Genomic DNA, 19,567 nt, shown 5'->3' on the forward strand with positions numbered 1-19,567 from the left:
TCTTACCTAGATGACAGTTGCAATGGTTAGCCTCGTACCAGACCCTCTCGTGCCGTTGTGCTCGGTTCCCATATAACACGGCAACAATGGTCATGCTAGACATCAATAGATTCGTACTTGAGTGATACTACAATATAGTGTATACTGAATTCGAATGCTATAATAAATATTATTGTCATTTCTACAACTAGTTTGAGTGCAAACCAACCATCCGATAGCTGTTACTAATCTGTCCTTTAGCATCTGATAAAATCTGTCCTCTCTGGCCAGTTGTGTTTTACTCCACAGGACGGATTAATTTAACACGGTGACAGCCTTTGTCAGATACATCTATAAAACTATTTGTCTTATGCCATTCAACTAATTCAAACAGAGTCTTGAAATAAATTGGCAGTTCACTGGACTCTAAGTACAACCGCTGATCTTCTTTCATAAGAATCCTAATGTTAGAAATTTCACCTTGAACTCTAAAAGAAATTGTGTTTATTAACTCCGTGCACTTCAGTGACTGTAACAACTGCTGTACTTACATAACCATAAGCGTGTGCCTATGGAACTTTTCTTCTTGTGATTTTGGAAGACGCTGCCGAATCAAGTAGGTACCGTCTTTTGCCCTGTATAATTTCCTTGTTCCTTGTTCTCTGTAAGAGAAGACACTTGAGTAAGTTGTAGTGACTATCACAAGATGGAAAAACCTTGACAAAAATTCGTAGTAGCCAGGGAATATGTTGACTGGATGAAGAGAAACTGTGCTAGACCTATTGATGGGTTGTTGAACTGCTTGGTATTCCACTGTATGATGTGCTCGTACGATATCCCATTGTTCAGAGGCCTCATCAAGATAAGAATCGTCTCTAGACTTGCGGTCATTGCTTGCAGTGGCACTAGTAGACTTAGACAGATTGCCTTTTCTATGACAACCTGCAGTACAGGATTTCCTCAATGTCTGTCTTGGTGGCTGAACCTCTCTTTTATCCAATGCATTACATCTTTCTCTTAGTGGTGGATCAGTTTCCAGCATTTCTGCAACAATGCACTACTGTTTACATAAACAACTACCCACAAACTTTGTCCACCAGTTTGTCTGCCTGCTGCATGCAGGTGCATCTTCAAAATTTGGCGGTTATTATTATCGTTAAAATTAACCTGATTTGGTCTGGCCACACCCACTGTATGCATGGAGGTAGAAGAAATTTCAGCCACAATTCCTTGACACTATCCATCATTAAAAAAGAGCCAATGCGTCTGTCCCCTTTGAGCGTCCGTTTTGGAATGATTAGATTCTCTCTATTCCAGAATTGACAGGAATAGAGTCCCGTATCTAGTTTCGGATACCGGCTAGATTCGGACGAGAGATCTAAGTCCAACGCAATTGTGTAAGGATGAAATACAGGGCAACGTAGAGACGTTAGGTAACTATTCTGCATGTTCACACTAGCCATGCAGTGTTCATGGCGACTATCCTGTTCACAGCGACTATTCTGTTCACGGCGTCTACGACTATTCTATTCACCGCGGGTACGTATTCTGTTCATGGGCGACTGTTCTAGCTGTTCACAGCGACTGTTCTAGCTGTTCACAGCGACTGTTCTGTTCACGTGAACAGAAAAGTCCCCCGTGAACAGGATAGTCTCCGCTATAGGAATGTGCGTATTACAACTAATAATTTTCTGATTGTCCATGAGTGATTACGTAATTCCTAGATAGGTATGATATCTATACTGTATAGTGTCTGTGAGAGAAAGTTGGCAAATGGTTGGAAGAAGTTGGTGAATTTACAGCAACTACAGTGTTCTCTGTATAGTGCAATGCATAGTAAGTCGTGTTGGTAACAGGGATCGATGGTAAGCAAGCAGCAGCAAGTCATCTAGGGTAGGGAAATTAATTGAGGATTGAAACTGTGATCTAGCATTACTATTTTCCTCATACACAACAAACAAGAACACATTTTATAATATTTAAATTGTGTGTCTGTGTGAATTTTAAATGTATAGTTCTGTATGTCCTTTATTTATTATAGTATGGTACTCATATGTATGAATTTCTTTCACGCCTATTGTTGAAGGCATACAGTATCCTCAGTTAAATAACTATATCATACAGAAATTGCTATGCATCGATCAATCTTAGAAACAGATTAAAAAAAGTCTAGTGTTTTAGTGTGGGGGAGGTTGCATATGCTATTGTGCGCCCATAAAAAAGCACCAAAGGCAGATCAAGTTTCCAACAGCCACAGAAGCAACATTTCTCAGACATGAGATACACCAATGGGATAGACACAATTATGACATGAGTTAGGTACACTTATGATATGAGTTAACTCATGTCATAATTGTGTCTACGCCATTGGTGTATCTCATGTCTGAGAAATGTTGCTCCTATGGCTGTTGGGAACTCGATCTGCCTTTAGTGCTTTCTTGATGGGCACACAATAGCCTATGCAATCTCCCCCACACTCAAAACACTAGACTTTTTTTGAATCTGTATCTAAGATCGATCGATGCGTAGCAATTTCTGTATGATTGCCGAGCGTAGCGAGGCTTCTAATCCGGGTTGCACAACAGAAATGGGTGTGGTCCTATATGGCTCTCCATCGAGCTTTTGGTATATATGTGTGTGTGTGTGTGTGTGTGTGTGTGTGTGTGTGTGTGTGTGTGTGTGTGTGTGTGTGTGTGTGTGTGTGTACACAAATCTCAAATTTCTCCTCCCCACGACCACACTTCATGATAGGACCTACCTTAAAAAATCGTTTCCGTGTCCGACTACAGATGAGTGTAAGAACGATTTGTGCAAGTGACCGAACGGCGGAGAAAACGCTTCATAACCTTCTGCCACCCCATCCTTTGTATTATAGCTAGGGACTGTGTGTACTTGACAAACAAGAAACACCTTCAGGAGTTGAATGCCACCTACAGTCAACTATTCACATGTCCAAAACTTACAGTATGGTCAATCCTTTACTACACTGTGCTGCATCTAACACTGTTGATAGTCAATGTTTTCTGATATCAATTTCTATGTCAGTAAATACGTATACCATAGCACTGTTGTTACAATGGAACTAAGTGCATACCTAGACTGTACATTTCAATTGTCTTGATCACGATCGCAAAACGACGACTACCTATAACAGGCCTATATACGTAATCTAGACTACTAGCAAGTTTGCATGTTTACTTCCATAACAGCTAGGGTTCAACAAATACATATTGTCTAGCTAGGACTCTGCATTTCATTCAGTAGACGATCTGAAAACTCCGTTGGACGTGTTACTCACAAACGCAAGGTGCCTACGGATACCGTAAAACTAGTATAGAAATAGGACAAACTGTACATTTACAATTCACACACAAAACACACACACACACACACACACACACACACACACACACACACACAATTTAAATATTATAAATGTGTTCTTGTTCATTGTAAGGAACATAGTAATGCTAGATCACAGTCTCAATCTTCAATTAATTTCCAAGAATAGTCACCATGAACAGAATAGTCCCCGTTATAGCGGAGACTATCCTATACCTGAACAGAATAGTCCCTGCTATAGGGGAGACTCACCTGGGACTTTTCTGATCATGTGAACAGAGTAGTCGACCGTGAACAGAATACGCTGTGGACAGCTAGAACAGTCGCTCGTGAACAGAATATGTAGTCGCTGTGAATAGAATAGGTGCCGTAAACAGGATATAGTCACCATGAACAGATAGTTGCCTGTGAACACTGCATGGCTAGTGTGAACATGCAAAATAGTCGCCGTGAACAGAATAGTCTGTGAACAGAACAGCCGCTGTGAACAGGATAGTCGCCGTGAACACTGCATGGCTAGTTGGACTCTATCCAGTCCTCTTCCTCATGCACACTCCACGTGTTTTAACAGGTGCTTTTTGTTCCACTATCCAGAGGAGGACTGGGTAGGAGTCTAATGGCTAGTGTGAACATGCAGAATAGTCCCCGCTGTATCTGTTCACAGGGGACTTTCTTGTTCACCAGTGACTTCCTGTTCAAGGGGGACCTCCTGTGACTGTTTTGTTCACGTGACACGGGACAGTCCCTGCTAGGGTGGGTTCAAATTGCGTGAACAGAATAGGACCTAATATGAATAGATCAGAATTGCGTTGGACCAAGATCTCGCGTCCGAATCTAGCCGTTCCGAAACTAGATACGGGACTCTACGCAAGACCATTCCAAATGCAGAATTACACACGCGCGTGGGTTGCAATCTGAACGCATAGAAATTGAAGCATTTGTCTAGACCTATAGCTTATTGTTCAGCGTGTCACGCATTGTTGTTTGCCTACTAAATTGCGTCATCTTTCATTTTCGGTCACATGCGCGCATACCTCCTGTCCGGTATAGGCTAGCTACGTCATGATCCGTAGAGCGCATGGTACACGCACCTGCTAAGTCTCTTCTTCCCAACTTCACGAACGCGTCGTGAAGTTCTTCCGATGACGCACAATCTCCCTTCATCTTCTTCCATTGCTCCAACATCTCGACGGACATAGTTTCCAGACTTCTAGTGTTGCGGTCTTGAATCGACTGCAGACTGGCATTCCTGATTCCAAGATAAATCCCGCATAGGTACCAATCTCGTCCCATTTCTTTCCCAAGTAAAGCAATAGTACGTCCGTCAATAGGGCGGAGCACTGGAAGTGACAGGACAACAATCTACATGACGATAAAGACAACACAGCGCAGGAACTCTGGGTAGGACTTACATGGAAATTGCTCTTGGTGATAATATGGCGCTAATCTGTAGTTAGACATGCTTACCATGCTTCATGAGGACCGACCAACAGAGTGAGTGGCGTACAGGCAACGGACGGAACAGAACACCTTACACATGCGCGGCTAATCTCTTACCTAATTAGATAAAAAACTTTCCCTCTCTACGTGTAGTCCTACCTAAATTTTAAGGTGGCTAATCTGGCTAACAAGAAATCTAGAAAGATGTGGTACTTTGTATACGTAGTTGCGAGCATTTTCACTCGATCTGATGTTTGGACATTGAAACTCGAGTCGGACATCCCCTACGTCAAATATGACGTAAGGTTACCTAACTAATAGTATTGCATATCCCGGTGCAACGTACTACTTTTTTTAGCAGACGCACACGCAAGCGCAGACGTCCCGTCCACGCGAGGTTGTGTGAGGATTTCCATTCAAATGGCGGGTGCTGAAACATCGTCGTTTACTCAGGTTTGCGAATTTAGGATATTTACAGCTTCGGTTATTGAAAGGGGGTGTATGGATGCCGTGTTTTCCGTTTAGGGCTGTTTTTTGTTCGAAGCGCGTCGTTGCAATTCTACGAATTCGAACGGCGAAGGCTTTCCGAAGTTACAAGGTGAATCGAACGAGTTTGCTAATGCTCGTCTGACTGCACACAAATCTTGCTTATTGGTTCTCAACAGAAAACTGGAGGTAGAACTAAACTAATTAATTTTACGGTTGATTGATGAAGCATTGACAATTTGTGAGATTAGTGTTAATTTGTTGTCTTGGCTAGGATGTTATGAGTGCTGCTCATAACCACGTGATTACAGGTGTTGTTTCTTTGGTGTTGAAGAGTTATAGTGATGAAGTGAACAGAGGGAGGACTGACGTGCCAGTTGCAGCTGTAGTGTCAGGTAGGCAAGGAATACTAGATAGTAAAGGGTCAGGTCATAGTCTGTCTGTCTGTCTGTGTCTGTCTGCCTGTCTGTCTGTTTGTCTGTGTCTGTCTGTCTGTGTGTATCAGTCTGTCTGTCTGTCAATAATATATTTGGAACATTGAAGTCTACTTTAATTAATTAACAATCAGCTAACTAAGAGGTCTGTCCGTTCATCTGTCTGTCTGTCTGTCTGTCTGTCTGTCTATCTGTTTGTCTGTCTGTCTGTCTATCTGTCTGTCTGTCTGTTTGTTCGTCTGTCAATTCATACAGTTTTATACATCAAAGCTAATACCAGTGGTTACTCTGTTGCCAATACTTTGGTGACAGAAATTAATTTACAGCCCTTCTTCGTATGTGACGTAGGCTGCTGTTTTACTCACTTCTATCAAGAAAAGCAAACTGCTTACATGTACATTTATTGATTTCTCACAGCATCGGTCTCTAGGGATGAGGATCAACATGCATGGGAGTCGTCACTGACAATGACAGAACTGTCATGCAAACAGATGTATTCACTTATCTCTTAGGTTAATGCGTGCAGTTTCTTGTATCTTTTAGTGTTTGGTTGCATATTTATCTAAGCATTTAGCAAGTATGAAAATAAAGTTGTTTCTACTTTTTAGGTGTTACTTGTACTGAAAGCTTGGGACCATTAGATCTGTTGATAAAGTGTATTCGCCAGCATGTCACTCCTCACATTGCAACACTCTCATCTAAAGACTGTCAGAGTGCGATTATTGTATACAAATACAGTAACAATATAAAGTATAGATATTTGTGTTATTATCTTATAGATATGAAGACTTTAATGAAACATTTTGCCGCTCAGCTTATTTCAGATGATGATGATGAGCAGGTATGTAATCTAATGTTGTGTAGACTTACACACACACACACACACACACACACACACACACACACACACACACACACACACACACACACACACACACACACACACACACACACACACACACACTTAATTGCACATGCACAATAATTTTTTGTTAGTCTACAGATGAAGCTTCTGATTTAGAAGAGGAGGCTTTTATATCTGCGCCTAACAAGAAAGTGACTAAGCACAGTAATTTCTCTATGCCTGTACTCTCTGCATGGTATCAAGAAACAGGCAGTATGTGCAGGATCAGAGAGGACTTAACAGGTTGTAAAGATGTTCATGTACATATGTTTAGTATGACATCGATGAACAAACTTTTCTTTCTTCAGGAGCATCTCCACCTGTAGTTGTAGTGTTGGAGGACTTTGAGGGCTTTCACTCTGTTGTACTGGGAGATTTTCTCCAAATTTGCAGGTTAGCATTTTGGCAAAACAAGAAATCAAACATTTTGTTATCATACATCTATTATGTTGCTAATAGTCGTTATGTGGACAAATTGCCACTTTTTATTATTTTGGGAATTCAGACGTCGGTCAGTGTTATTGACGAATGTCTTTCTCGATCTTCATTATCAGTGTTACGACTGGAAGTTTTTCAATGTATATCAGCATCAATGCTGTTTGATCAATTTGTTGACAAGGTTTGAAAGATTGATTGAAACGATGCGTGACACGAAGTTGACAACAATGTTTCAGGTGCTTTTCAGTCCAGACTTGCCTTTCAAGATTGGACACAATCTTTTGCAAGAACTCGCTGAACAGTTCTTATTCTACACCCATTCTATACATCAAGTCAACAAGGGACTTCAGGTTGGTGATCAGATAAGGTGGTTTGTAATTTATCTAATGTAAGAATGCAATAGGTAGCGATGCTTGAGCATTTTTCAAAGATGCCGGCTAGTATGCTTTGTCAGTTTGATGTGCTGAATGATAAGACGAAACAGCAAGCAATACTTGAAGAGTTATCACATGAACAGCTAGATCAGATCAGATCACTGAGATCTTTCAGAAAGTACATATACTCGTGTTTTAACGTGGACAATGAAGTGCATGTATATGTGCTGTGTGAAAGGTTTGTAGAAGAATCAACTCCTCTGGAGCAGAAAATCTTGCTGCTGGATGACAATCATGCAAAGGTATACGTGTGTAAGTGGCAAGACTTAATGTGGAACTTAATAGGGAACTGAACTGTGTCATGTGTGATGTGTTGTAGTTTTTTTGTGTTGGAATGAATGTGTATTTTAAGTTAATGGTTACCTCACATATTCAAGATTTAATGTATTGATTTTGGTGATGTTTTTGTAATGATTTACACAGTAAAGCATGTGAGTAAGTGACACAGGCATGCGCAGTTGTTAAGTGGGTCTAATTCTATTGTAATGATGGCATACATGCACTTATTCCTTCTGATGCCATTTTCAGAAGACAGTTGTCACACTGCTAGATGATGTGTCTAATTATCAGATCAGACACCATGTAGGCACAAGGTGCTTACACCACCTAACTTCGAAACTACCAAAGAGTTTGCTGGGCAACAAGGCAAGAAATGTTAATCTTAATCTAATTTGTTGACAAGCACTCTGACATTACTTTTGTGATGTGGTGCAGCTGTGGGAGCTTTATGTTGCTGTACAAACACCAGAGCTAACTATGGAAAAGAAGTTGCAGAGAACTATTGATCTGTTAAGGTATAACATACTTGATTATCCTTAGTTAATATAAGATCGTCTCATTTTGTAACTATGTGTCGGTAGACAAGCCAGTAGCGAGGTCATTGTGGAATGGCTTGAGCCTTGTCTGTCTGAATTGAAAACTGCTTCAGAGAGGTGGAGTTTAATGAACACATTATATATAGGGGGACTATAAGTTGGGAGTTTTGTCTGATACAGTATTGGTTTGAAAAATGATGAGGTGGAACTTAACCAGAGAATTGAAGTTCTTCGCTCTCAGCAAGTTCAGTTGTCAACTACATCTGCAGGTATTGGAAAGCAGTGGCCATTGAAAGGCTATTACGTTACATTGTAACATTAGCAGTGTTTGGTCTCTTAGATAACTCTTGCTCTGTGAATGATACTGAAGGTAGTACAAAAACCAGTGCTTGTGAAGAATTGTCAATTCAAGCAAAGACAACCGCAGAAAGGAAGATGTTACTTGCAAATGTATTTGTACTAAATTAGCAACTGGTTTGTGTATAATAAAAATTATGGTTATGTTACTAGAATCTTCAACGAGCAACAAATAAGCAAAGCAATTTATCGCGCCAGCTTGCCAAAGAAGCAGTAAACCAGGTTTGTGATTGGTTGGAACTGTTCTTTAAGTGAGTACTATTATTTGCTATGTTACACTCGACAATAATCAGCCTTGTATTTTTGAACGTAGGTCTTGTCTTAGACATTCTAAGTCTGTGCCACTAAATGAAATATTTTACTTCGACTCAAATTCAGTAGGCTCAGTAAGGACGTTTACTATATATGTGAGGTGTTTGTTATTGGTGTGTATCACAGATGTTGAGTCTGAGTCACAGAGCTGCATTACAGAGAGCTCTGACTGACCCATATAGTTACCTAAAGACAACTAGACATAAAAAATCACACAGCCCTTCAGGCATTGATCCACACTGGCCGGATACTTGTATTGTGTACAAGTTGTATGAAGAGTGTAGTAGACTCATCAACCTGTATGACTGGATGCAGGTGATCAGTCTGTAGGTACTTAGAATTGACTTATTTGTGACATATGATACATGAATAGGCTTTTATCTCTGTTGTCAGTCAACTGGAAGAGACTGTGGATAGATCAAAACGTAAACAAGCAAAACTGAGGAAAAAGGCGGAGATAAACACAAACTTACAGTATTTGATTGGAGTGTTGGTGTTGGCGTTAGGTCTGATCAGATTTTTATTTTGCAGTGCCAGGTTTATTCGTGCTGTGTCTGAGTTGCAGTTTCTCGGCTTTGTGAAAGCAACGAAGCGTAAGACTGATCATGTAGAGAGATTGACGTGGGGTTTGTTCTAGCATCATTAGTATGTACTAGAAAGGAATGTGAGTGAAACTCTCATTATTTTATTTCACGACTTTTTAATAATTCATTTGACATTACTGTTTCAATTTTTAACTTAGTTTTGAAATCTTATGAGGCTAAATTAATGTAAGAATGGTTAGTCCCATTTTAAGACAAAGTAGTGATATCAGTGGTTGGTCATGCATGGCTCATGTGACTAAGATGACAGACATCTGGTTATTTTGCTGAAGACTGGACATGGCATTTCATGTGTAACTGTTAGCATTAAGGAAGAACAACATTCTTTACTATCGCAACTACACTGAACACTACAAATGAGCAGCATTTTGGACAACCAAAATGGTAGGATATGTATCCAATTCAAAGTGATACTATTTGTGACTCCAAATTTACATAGTATCACACTTGTTTACCTTCTGACCATCACGTGACTATTGAAAGCATGGCAGGTGTTATTGTGGTTCTGCTAACAGTGTCTATATCTCTTGCCTATGCTGCTTTACCACCTTTTCCACCACAAGGGGCTCATTCATTTGGCATCAACATACATTACCGAGGTCATCCACCCGCAGGAGCATTGCAGATGCTGAGAGAAACTGGTGTTCATTGGATTAGAATGGACTTTGCATGGGATGTTATAGAGACCACAAAAGGACAATTTAATTTTTCTCTATATGATGAGCTGTCTGCTGATCTTGCAGAATACAACTTGTCAGCAATTTACATTCTTGATTACGGCAATCCACTGTATGATGGTGGGTTACCTCCACACAGTGACAAAGGAAGAATTGCATTTTCTAACTTTGCTGCAGCTGCTGTGAAGCACTTTTCTCGTGGCCCCATCAATATTTTGTGGGAGATGTGGAACGAGCCAAATGGAGGATTCTGGAAACCAACTGCTAATGTGACTCAGTACATTCAGCTTGCAGTTGATGTGGGAAAGGCAGTCAAGAATGCTGATCGTAGTGCATCATATGTGGGTCCAGCAACTGCAGGAATGGACTGGATTTTTTTAAAGGCATGTTTTGAAGCTGGTCTGCTTGACTATTGGGATGCAGTCACAGTTCATCCTTATAGAAATAATCCACCTGAAGATGCTACCGCAGACTTACAGATGCTTCATGAAATGATTCACAACTACACTAATAGATCAGTTTTAGCTATCTCTAGTGAGTGGGGTTACTCAGCACGATATCCTCATTATGATGTCACTCGTCAGTCGAAAGTCTTGCCTCGCATGTGGCTCAACAACATGCTCAATAACATGTCATTGTCTATTTGGTATGATTGGGTCAATGATGGCACTAACCAGACATACACAGAACATCATTTTGGAACAGTATATAACACCTACTATGCTGGAAGGAACCCGGTGTTTGAACCCAAGCCAACCTACCTTGCAGCTCAGACGTTTAACAAGATTCTTGACGGTTGTACAGTGAAGCATGTGTTTAACACAGCACGTGACTACTTACACGTCGTCCAATTTTATTGTTCATCTGCGTCAGAAGGACCTGTTGTTGTGTGGTGTAGTGATGATTCTCAGATTCCTTGTCTCATTCATGTACAACTGGCTACATCAGTGATCTGCTACAGTCAGGTTAATTACGTTGGCCAAAATCTTCCTCAGCTTTGTACAGACAAACAAGGTCTTCTCATTGTTGCCACAGACAATGCACCACTCTATCTTGTGCCTAGCCACTGAGTGATTAATTTTTGAACTGATCGGGTTAATTGTTGGGTTTTTTCGGTGATTTGCATCTTATGCAGTTTACTTGCTGGACATAGCTAATTGATCCTAGCTGAGGTATTGCATTGGTTGCACTGGATTTTGAAATTACAGGGTGCTAAATCTTTTGTGTGGTAAGTATTATTGGTCTGAGCACTTTGCACACTGCATGTGTGCCGATTTTATGTGGTCACTTATTTAGCAATACCGTTTTTAGGATTGCAGGATTGGAAGAATTGTAACAAATTAGTTTTGAACAGAATTGATAATTTATTTATTAGCAAGTTGCTTTAATTAATTGTCAGTGGCTATACAGTACTACAGAGGTCCTTAGACAAGCAGTTGACCATGACGGTAGTGTACACTAAAGGTTGGGATAGGTTTTTTCCTACCAGCGGTATCTGCTATCTTTAATGCTTCATCACAGTGATTGATTAAACTCATTAGTATTAGTTATTATTGCTATTTTCAACAGCATTGTGGCTAGTACTGGGTAAGACTGTTCCTCTCTGCACTACGTAGCATGCACACTCACAAACCAGTACACACCAAATATCAAATTCTTACAAGGACGAAAAATTAATAAAAGGGCCCTTTTGTTATGATTTTATATTTCCACAATCCATACTAAAGACTTCATAAACCAATGGTGTCTTCACAGAAAAGTTGCCAGCTACAAGTTCCACTAGATCAAGTTCATGTATACGTAATTCTCCAATGGTGACATGACATTGCGTAGTCTAGTCAGCAAATGATAACGATAATGTGCTGGACTTGCATAACTATGTATTCTCAGCTATTAGGCTATGACCAGACTGATGTATCAGCCTTTTCTACATGGGTCGTGTCTGTCCTTGCAGCTTGGCTGCTGTTTTGTTTTCCTTCCGAATCTGGGGTTGATCCTCTGCTCTTGTTGTTGTCAGGAACAGATGTTGGCAACTGCTCTTCAAGTCCTTCGTTGATTTGTGCAGCTGTGTCAATTGGGTAGTCTGTTTCATTACTACTAGTAGCACTACTAGCAGAGAGAAGTCGACGATGGTCTTCCTTATTGGTTGAACCACTTGTGGTTGCACCAAGAATTGGCTCTTGTTTTGCCTCTTGATTTAGTTTGTCAAGGCTTTCCAGGTAAGTTGCATATGCATAAAGTACCTGAAACAGTGTGGTTATAGCTCATGAAAGATGGCGGCCAAAGTGATCTTACCATGTAGATGAAAATGTACTGATCTTTGGTTTGCACTGACCCACCACGGTCTTGTCTCATCAACCACACTGTCTGCAGGACATCACAATGCTTTGAAGCCTCTAGGTCTTGCATTCCAATATGAGCAGCAATGAGTACTCCAGTTCGTCCAATGCCAGCACTGCATGTTGATAACACATGATAAAATTTAAATAAATTGGTTTTACAATATTTACCTGCAGTGAACAATAACAGGTCCTACGCTTGATGTTATACTCTCATTGGCAGTCTCAATGTAGCTTGTCAGATCTGATGGGTCTTCTGGCACCCCAAAGTCTGGCCATGACGTGAACCAGTAGTGACTCACTTGGTGATCTTCCTCTTTCTGATAGAAAAAAAATTGAATATTTGTTTTACCTCTAATATTTGACAATTATAGCACCTCCATATGTGACAGAGAAAATATTGTTTTAGTGAAGTTGCCTTTGACTTCAGAACTGACAAATGTGACCTCAAGTTCACCATAGAAAAGGGTTTTCTGTTTGTCGTCAGGCCAATATTTAGCACATTTTGGCTGAATTAGTAAACATGGCAATTACACGATGGGTGTACCAACACAGCGGCGTGCAAATTGTTATTACCACATCTCGTTCTTGTAAACCAGTCACCATTAGAATGACCCTGGAATTCTGTTCCCAAATCATGCGCCAGAAATCGTCAATGGTTGATTCTATTGGCCCTTGTGTTGCTATGTATGTCTTTTGTGAATTATCAAACCCCTGAATCAGAAATAGTAATAAGATTACAACAATAGTTAGAACTGTGACTAAATGTGGCAAGCAGTCCGCATGTAAAGTACCCTGACATAATTTGCATTGATATAGTCTGAATTTGGTTGCCCAAAACGTAGGAACAGCGGCACTCGAGTGTGTGGAGCTACAGATAAGAATCAATTTGATTGAAGTGAGCAAACTGTTGTTTTAACATTTTACATGGTAACACATTGTTGTATCTGTTCTTGTTCTGGCAGTCACGTGGAATGTCCTCCTCTGACGCCATCATCGGTGGAATACTCTGAAAGATGACATTACAGTTTGTTTGACAACATGAAGTGATGTTAATACCTGATACTCCGATATCAGCTGGTCTTCTGTTTCCAAAGCTTTACCGAGTCCTACAACATCCAGACGTCTTGTCCGGACTGTTAGATGAGAATCACTGTCCAGCCTAGATGTGAATCGTCTAATATTCTGTGTATCGGTGCTCTCTTTTCGTGGTACACGATGCATATGAAAACTATCAGATGGAGCAACACCACCTCGTTTGCTCTGCCTACGTCTTGTTTTCTTGTTTGACCGCTACAATGATATGACTATGGACAACTTTTCAAACAAAAAGATATTTCATCAAATTACTTAACTTACAGTGAACACAAATATGAAAAAGAATGCAGCAGCAAATGCAACTAGGAGAAATACGACAATCAAAGCAATACCCCAATCAGGTAGACCAACCGAACTCTCATCAGTCACAACTTCATACCCAATAATCTGTAAGTGACACCCACGGTTAATGGTTACATGACAGATTTGTCTAGTTTCTGTCTGTTTCGTACCTGAGCAGTGACAGCAGGACCAAGTATTGTTGTTCTTGTTGCAGCGTTATCCCACACTTGTTGAAAATTGTCAATAAATTCACTGTTCTTAGCTGCGTCATCAGGTATGAAGATTCTAATCTCGTTGTCAGAGTCAGGAACTGGCTCTATAACTACATCATCAGGTTGAAACGTTATATACTTTCGAAACTGCTCCAGGAAAAGCTCTCCCTTAAATTGATTTGACAGCACTCTCAGCTCCAGTTTTAGATACTTAGATGGACGAGCTTTGGGTATAGTTGGTGTTGACGGCATAAACATGGAAGAGGTTTCTGATGGAGTAGGTATTGGTGGAGTGGGTACTGACACAGTCAAGATTGACATAGTGGATGTTGGTGTTCTGAAATATGATACAGTGGGTATGGCTAGAGCAGGTAGTGATGCAGTGACTATTGATGCAGTGGCAACAGCTGTATATAACTGAGTGCCTGTCAGTTGTCTTGCTGATGATGAAAGTTCATCTTGTAATTGATATCCATTTATCTGAATCAAACCGAAACTATAAAGCACTAACCCAGGTATAGATCAATGAGACAGACCTGATTTCGAATGAAACAACTAAAGACTTCTCGTCTTCTGGTTTCATTATTCCAAACCATGAGAAAGTTTGCAATGAACTGATCATTTGTGGCAACATTCTGCAAATAGATCCTCACATTCATAGTTTGTGGTATGTTCCTAACTAACACATCTTCAGGGTCAAATAGATTGTACACACAGTTGAACTCAGAGAGAAATTGACAATAAAGAAATTGGTCGAATGACACCCTCAACTCCAATGTGAGATATCTGGGGGGCAGGAGTGTCGCTCGAGGAGTAGAAGCAACAGAATAAGTGCTCAATATTATTTCAAGGAAGTCGGTAGTCAAAGTTTTGTTTTCCGATGTTACATCAAGAAAGTCAATAGTAGTACGTGTACTCAACTGGCTGCTTGGATACACTAGACTGTTGGTAGGTTTGTTTGCCGAGGTCGTTGACATTGTCGCAGTCGCAAAACTAGGGCTGGACACTATCATCTCAGTTAGGAAGTCTGTAACTGTTGACTCTGAAGCTTTGCTTGCAGCATTCGCTGTCAGAGAGGCCACCGTACACGTACCAACAAGACTTGCTGGTAATCTAGCAGCGACTAGCGACGAACATGTGAAAGAGTACGGCTCGCAGTATTGCAAAGCGGTTGCTGTAGCAGATATTGATGTACTTGTGTTAGCTCCTAGTGAACAAGTAGCAAGTAGGCCGATCAAGAGAAGCACTGGAAGGCAAGAAGACAGTCGTGACGGTACCACCCTCCATTACATATGTAAACAATCATTCGCATTATTACAACGTACTATTTCTCGTCCACATTCCGTGTACAACTCCGCATGCCATCATCATTTGCCGTGCAGACAACCAGGCAAGGAGTTCGCAAACAAGAGGAAGCTCTTGATTTCACTTCTGGTTTTAGCTCCACCCTCTCTACACAACAATTACTGCAGTGCACGTGATGTTACCATATTTGGAAGGAAGTATTGATTTCAACGCTAACCCGGTGTCAGGCGTTCTAAATAACGTGTCAAGCGCCCGGTTGAGCTAGTAGGTACACGTGCAGCACAATGAACCAGATATTCGTTCGTACGAACAAGGGAGAGTATATCGCGGGCGAAACAGTTTATGGGTAAGTTGAACGGAATGTGACGACGCCCTAGCTAGTCGTGTCAACTTTCTCTTTCCTTCTTATCTTTAGGTGTGTTTATCTAAACATCGTGAGACCTATTGCGTCGAAAGGAATGAAACTGAAGGTGAAGGGTCTGGAGAAATGTAAGTAACTGTGGGGTATGTACGTGTAGTTGTAGCGAAATCCGCCGCATGCGCCATCGTCACTGCCTAGGTGATTGGGAGTACACGTACAATGAACAGGACGAAGACCGGTATGTGTCGCGGCAGGGCGAGATGAAGGGCAAGAAGGAATTCTTCAAAGTAGAGATACGTCTCATTGATTATCCAGGTAATCAATTTATTGATTTTGAATTTTGTGTCTACCAAACCACACACACACACACACACACACACACACACACACACACACACACACACACACACACACACACACACACACACTAATTTATTACCAGTTGTAATCATATCAGTGTCGTTTAATTAAGCTAAAACTTTGAACATATACTGTAGTGTGGTCTAGTGAATTAATCATCAAATTTCTAAACTCCAATAAGCGCAGCACAGCTGTTGAGATAAGCATACGCTTAATTGCCATGCAGCTCTAGGGGTCAGACAGTTTGTCTGGTTGAGGTTTTTGAAGTGACAGGATGATTGCAGCATTTCCGCTACATTATAGTGCCAGACATCTTCATTGTCATTAGAATTTCTTGGGGGAGTGGTCCAGGCATACCTAATGTCATGTCATAAGACACATGTAAGAAGAAATCTTGTATGAAAGATTGTTCGTGCTGTTGGCCTTGAACCAATGAAGAAGCATTCAAGTGCTAAACCCTCAGCTGCTATCCAGTTGTTTCTTCTCTTGCTCATCAGTTTTACACCAGCTAGACTGTAATGCTTCTCAGTTTCCTGTGACTACATGTATCTGTGCATTGACTTTGTTTGCTATTTTCTTGCTCCACCCAACTACTTAGCAATTACTTCAGTGCACGTGATCATGTGAGCAAGTATTGATTTCAACGCAAACCCAGTGTTATGAGTGGTGGATTTTATGGCATAATCCGAGTGAGATGACTGTGTTTTATGAAAGGTGGTTTTCCAATGGGCTGTTTTGCATATCCATTCCAGTACACCTTACCACAAAGTCTCCCTGGTAAGAATCTCTGCCGACTTATAAGTACATTTGTAAATAGTTATTTTGCATGATTATTCAGGCGTGTTCTCGAAAGAGGATAAGCAGCACGGCGAGGTGTGGAAAGCTGCGATCAAATACAGGGTCAAGGCAGAGGTAGACATTCCAGGAACAAAACATGATCTACAGGCAAGTGATGACATGTATAGTTATGTCAGCTCATGTCTTGCAACAGATTCAATGTGTTTTCGTTCTAATTAATATATATGTGTTGCAATATGCTTTAGCTGCTATCATTCAGAGGCTATGGTACGTCATGTCGTTGGTCTAGATGAACAAACGTACCACTTGCAGTGAACCATACATTTTACACTAGAGTCCATCCCATCTAGCTTCAACCCCAGAACCTACTTGTGCGAGGGCATTTTGTAGTGTGTGTGTGTGTGTGTGTGTGTGTGTGTGTGTGTGTGTGTGTGTGTGTGTGTGTGTGTGTGTGACATGAACATAAAACCATCACTAGCATTGAATACATGACACACTGATGATTTAAAGTCAAAGAATTGGAGAATTTTTCTCGGTAGGGAAATGTTTCCGAAAGCTATTGATCAGTTTAGACTATTTATCAATAACGTTTACAGTTGTTACTGCTTCTGATAGCTAAACGTTTCTAAACTACAGGTACTACCTCTAATCATGTTCTGACTGTTCATTGGTCAACTCATTGATGTACTAATTGATATACTGGAAATTGGCACGATGTCTATCTTAGAAGAACGGCACTGCTGAGGGCTTTAAAATGATGTTAGTAGCATGTTGCGGTGACTTTCCTAATGCCAGTTATTGTAATTTTGGGTTGAAGGTGGGACGGACCATTTCAATATGTATGAAGTGTAGGTGTTTGTATTGTTGAGTATGGCATAGTCAGAATGTGAATAAGCATCCAAAGGCTGATGCATTTTCATGGGAAACAGTTGTGCGCATGCATGCATGCGCGCGCACACACACACACATACACACAAACACACACACACAGCACATATGACTATGAAAGTTGGACGAGAAGTGACAAACGATTAGCAAGAGTCATTTGTATTTGAATCAGAACTAAACTTTCATGATTTATGTTATTTCTTGCCGAGTTGTTAGTATGCAAACATACTGTATCTCTACAGTACATATGTTATTGATGTAATCTGTAACAGTGAGACTGTCATGTGTGATGCAGGTGAAGCAGCCTCTCATCGTGTACAGCGAACTGCGGAAACCCGTCGAGCCTGTGAGGTATGACAAACAGGGGACCGTCCGCACTTGCTGCTGCATCCCACGTGGTGATGTACTCGTCCAGGCAACGTTAGTGGTCACTCACATTCTAGTAGTATGTACGGTAATCCTCTTTTCTTGCCTTCAGGATGGACAAAAATTCCTACTTTGCGGGAGAGACAGCACAGATTCACGTCGACGTTGACAACCAGTCGGCTGTCGATATTGAAAACTTTGCAGTGAAGGTTTGTCGCTGATACATCGATGCCAATGCACTGCCTCTCAGTTTTCCATTGCAGCTCATGCGTGTCATCACGTTAAAAGGGAAAGACGATGATCGAAATTACCACGACTCGTTGAAACTCATCGATACAGTGTGCGAGAACAAGTACGATGGATGCCCTGCTAATTCCAATAAATCAAGGTATTTGGCTTGGAAACACATTGGTCGAGCTGTTACAGATGTTAGACATTCTTGTTCTTGTCCATGCAGAGACGTTCCACTGGAACTCTTCAGCAAGACAGGAAGCAGCCACAAAGAACTGCAGCCGACCACTGGTGGCAGTGTCGTTTCTGTAAGACTCGGTCTTGAGTGTTCACCCACTCGAGTGGCCTGATTGTTGATTACAGTGCAGTTACCATGTCGATATTGAAATGCAAGTACCATGGGCTCCTGATATTGAAATCCATGCACCTGTACAGATCTTAGCGCCAGTGAACGTTCAGGTAATGCAGTGAGAGTTGATTCAAGTTGGAGTAGAGCTAACTAACACTTTGCTGTTGACAAATTTCAGTGGCAGCAATGGCAACCGCCGTCGTGGGTGTCTCAGTGCGTCCAGACTCAAGTTGTTGGCCCCTATGGAGTGGCACCTGAGGTGCTCGGTAAGACATTGCTGGTCTGCTGAAAACCCGTTGTCTATTAGACTAGAATTCTCTTCAGTGTTAGTAGTGTGAGTATCAGGTTTGTACGTTGGAATGAGCAAATGTGGTGTGTGTGTGTGTGTGTGTGTGTGTCCGTCCATCCATCCGTCCAGACCTCTGTGAACACAAACTCAATGTTCAAAGAGGCACATGGTTATTCTCATTTGTTTACAGCATCTCAGGCTTTTGCTGGAATTCCTGGTTTCTAACGTCAATCCCGTCGTGGAGTGTCCCCCAAGAGTTTGCTGACTGATTAACTGTATTTCGTGTTCATAATTATCGGTAAGCAGCAGGTTCAAGTCAGGGTGTTCGCATTATATTGCTACGTGAAATGAATTAGGAAGCTGATACTAGTGATGATAAATCTTCATATTTTGGTGGCTCAGTGTGTTGTGCTGTGTTTATGATAAGCTTAATTAATTTCAGTTAGTGATACTTACTGCCATGGTGTGT

General features: G+C 41.1%; 5 protein-coding genes across 10 annotated transcripts; 3 read left to right on the forward strand and 2 right to left on the reverse strand.

The window, feature by feature from the left end:
- Positions 1–259: 259 nt before the first annotated feature.
- Positions 260–4,843, reverse strand: LOC134192685 (uncharacterized). Its single transcript, XM_062661441.1, has 5 exons — positions 4,734–4,843; positions 4,413–4,661; positions 696–1,023; positions 531–641; positions 260–467 (listed from the first exon to the last, which is right to left on the reverse strand). The coding sequence occupies exons 1-5, from the start codon at positions 4,789–4,791 to the stop codon at positions 278–280; spliced, it is 936 nt and encodes a 311-aa protein (XP_062517425.1). The 5' UTR covers positions 4,792–4,843; the 3' UTR covers positions 260–277.
- On the forward strand, positions 4,841–9,611 carry LOC134192680 (origin recognition complex subunit 3-like). Of its 6 annotated transcripts, none has more exons than XM_062661431.1 (23): positions 4,841–4,932; positions 4,988–5,061; positions 5,120–5,214; positions 5,287–5,436; positions 5,522–5,642; positions 6,290–6,394; positions 6,461–6,522; positions 6,678–6,828; positions 6,894–6,978; positions 7,045–7,204; positions 7,260–7,373; positions 7,427–7,575; positions 7,636–7,699; positions 7,986–8,102; positions 8,172–8,251; positions 8,318–8,389; positions 8,453–8,541; positions 8,613–8,722; positions 8,783–8,880; positions 8,943–9,015; positions 9,068–9,256; positions 9,315–9,415; positions 9,473–9,611. In XM_062661431.1, the coding sequence occupies exons 3-23, from the start codon at positions 5,182–5,184 to the stop codon at positions 9,576–9,578; spliced, it is 2,229 nt and encodes a 742-aa protein (XP_062517415.1). In that variant the 5' UTR covers positions 4,841–4,932; positions 4,988–5,061; positions 5,120–5,181; the 3' UTR covers positions 9,579–9,611. The 6 variants fall into 6 exon arrangements, with proteins under 6 accessions (XP_062517415.1, XP_062517418.1, XP_062517419.1 ...); XM_062661434.1 differs by having other exon boundaries at positions 8,943–9,006; XM_062661435.1 differs by having other exon boundaries at positions 8,028–8,102.
- A 238-nt stretch (positions 9,612–9,849) lies between these two features.
- Positions 9,850–11,589, forward strand: LOC134192684 (uncharacterized). Its single transcript, XM_062661440.1, has 2 exons — positions 9,850–9,927; positions 9,983–11,589. Exons 1-2 carry the CDS (start codon positions 9,925–9,927, stop codon positions 11,288–11,290), a joined length of 1,311 nt encoding a protein of 436 aa, XP_062517424.1. The 5' UTR covers positions 9,850–9,924; the 3' UTR covers positions 11,291–11,589.
- A 203-nt stretch (positions 11,590–11,792) lies between these two features.
- LOC134192662 (uncharacterized) lies at positions 11,793–15,622 on the reverse strand. The gene is made up of 12 exons (XM_062661411.1): positions 15,477–15,622; positions 14,688–15,397; positions 14,110–14,631; positions 13,919–14,044; positions 13,619–13,852; positions 13,487–13,568; positions 13,354–13,430; positions 13,136–13,273; positions 12,937–13,068; positions 12,731–12,879; positions 12,516–12,675; positions 11,793–12,463 (listed from the first exon to the last, which is right to left on the reverse strand). The coding sequence occupies exons 1-12, from the start codon at positions 15,520–15,522 to the stop codon at positions 12,119–12,121; spliced, it is 2,721 nt and encodes a 906-aa protein (XP_062517395.1). The 5' UTR covers positions 15,523–15,622; the 3' UTR covers positions 11,793–12,118.
- Positions 15,623–15,660: 38 nt separating this feature from the next.
- Positions 15,661–19,499, forward strand: LOC134192664 (arrestin domain-containing protein A-like). The gene is made up of 12 exons (XM_062661413.1): positions 15,661–15,802; positions 15,872–15,945; positions 16,016–16,132; positions 16,892–16,954; positions 17,016–17,122; positions 18,159–18,283; positions 18,342–18,438; positions 18,493–18,617; positions 18,687–18,768; positions 18,824–18,919; positions 18,988–19,075; positions 19,289–19,499. Exons 1-12 carry the CDS (start codon positions 15,741–15,743, stop codon positions 19,321–19,323), a joined length of 1,071 nt encoding a protein of 356 aa, XP_062517397.1. The 5' UTR covers positions 15,661–15,740; the 3' UTR covers positions 19,324–19,499.
- The last annotated feature ends 68 nt before the right edge of the window (positions 19,500–19,567 follow it).

Source organism: Corticium candelabrum, chromosome 16 (assembly GCF_963422355.1).
Source record: "Corticium candelabrum chromosome 16, ooCorCand1.1, whole genome shotgun sequence".
Taxonomy (NCBI): Eukaryota; Metazoa; Porifera; class Homoscleromorpha; order Homosclerophorida; family Plakinidae; genus Corticium; species Corticium candelabrum.

Excerpts from the sequence above, each read along its gene's own strand:
- LOC134192680 (XM_062661433.1), top strand. The coding sequence starts at position 5,182 with ATGGCGGGTGCTGAAACATCGTCGTTTACTCAG. Across the intron at positions 7,576-7,635 it reads TCACTGAGATCTTTCAGAAA|GTTTGTAGAAGAATCAACTC; the intron begins GTACATATACTC and ends GCTGTGTGAAAG. Across the intron at positions 7,700-7,985 it reads TGGATGACAATCATGCAAAG|AAGACAGTTGTCACACTGCT; the intron begins GTATACGTGTGT and ends TGCCATTTTCAG.
- LOC134192685 (XM_062661441.1), bottom strand. The coding sequence starts at position 4,791 with ATGGTAAGCATGTCTAACTACAGATTAGCGCCATATTATCACCAAGAG. Across the intron at positions 1,024-4,412 it reads GGGAAGAAGAGACTTAGCAG|AAATGCTGGAAACTGATCCA; the intron begins GTGCGTGTACCA and ends GCATTGTTGCAG. Across the intron at positions 642-695 it reads TACTACGAATTTTTGTCAAG|AGAACAAGGAACAAGGAAAT; the intron begins GTTTTTCCATCT and ends CTTCTCTTACAG.
- LOC134192664 (XM_062661413.1), top strand. The coding sequence starts at position 15,741 with ATGAACCAGATATTCGTTCGTACGAACAAGGGAGAGTATATCGCGGGC. Across the intron at positions 16,133-16,891 it reads ACGTCTCATTGATTATCCAG|GTGGTTTTCCAATGGGCTGT; the intron begins GTAATCAATTTA and ends GTTTTATGAAAG. Across the intron at positions 18,769-18,823 it reads CTGGTGGCAGTGTCGTTTCT|TGCAGTTACCATGTCGATAT; the intron begins GTAAGACTCGGT and ends TGTTGATTACAG.
- LOC134192662 (XM_062661411.1), bottom strand. The coding sequence starts at position 15,522 with ATGATGATGGCATGCGGAGTTGTACACGGAATGTGGACGAGAAATA. Across the intron at positions 15,398-15,476 it reads CGGAATGTGGACGAGAAATA|TGCTTCTCTTGATCGGCCTA; the intron begins GTACGTTGTAAT and ends CTTGCCTTCCAG. Across the intron at positions 13,853-13,918 it reads TTTTCATATTTGTGTTCACT|CGGTCAAACAAGAAAACAAG; the intron begins GTAAGTTAAGTA and ends ATATCATTGTAG.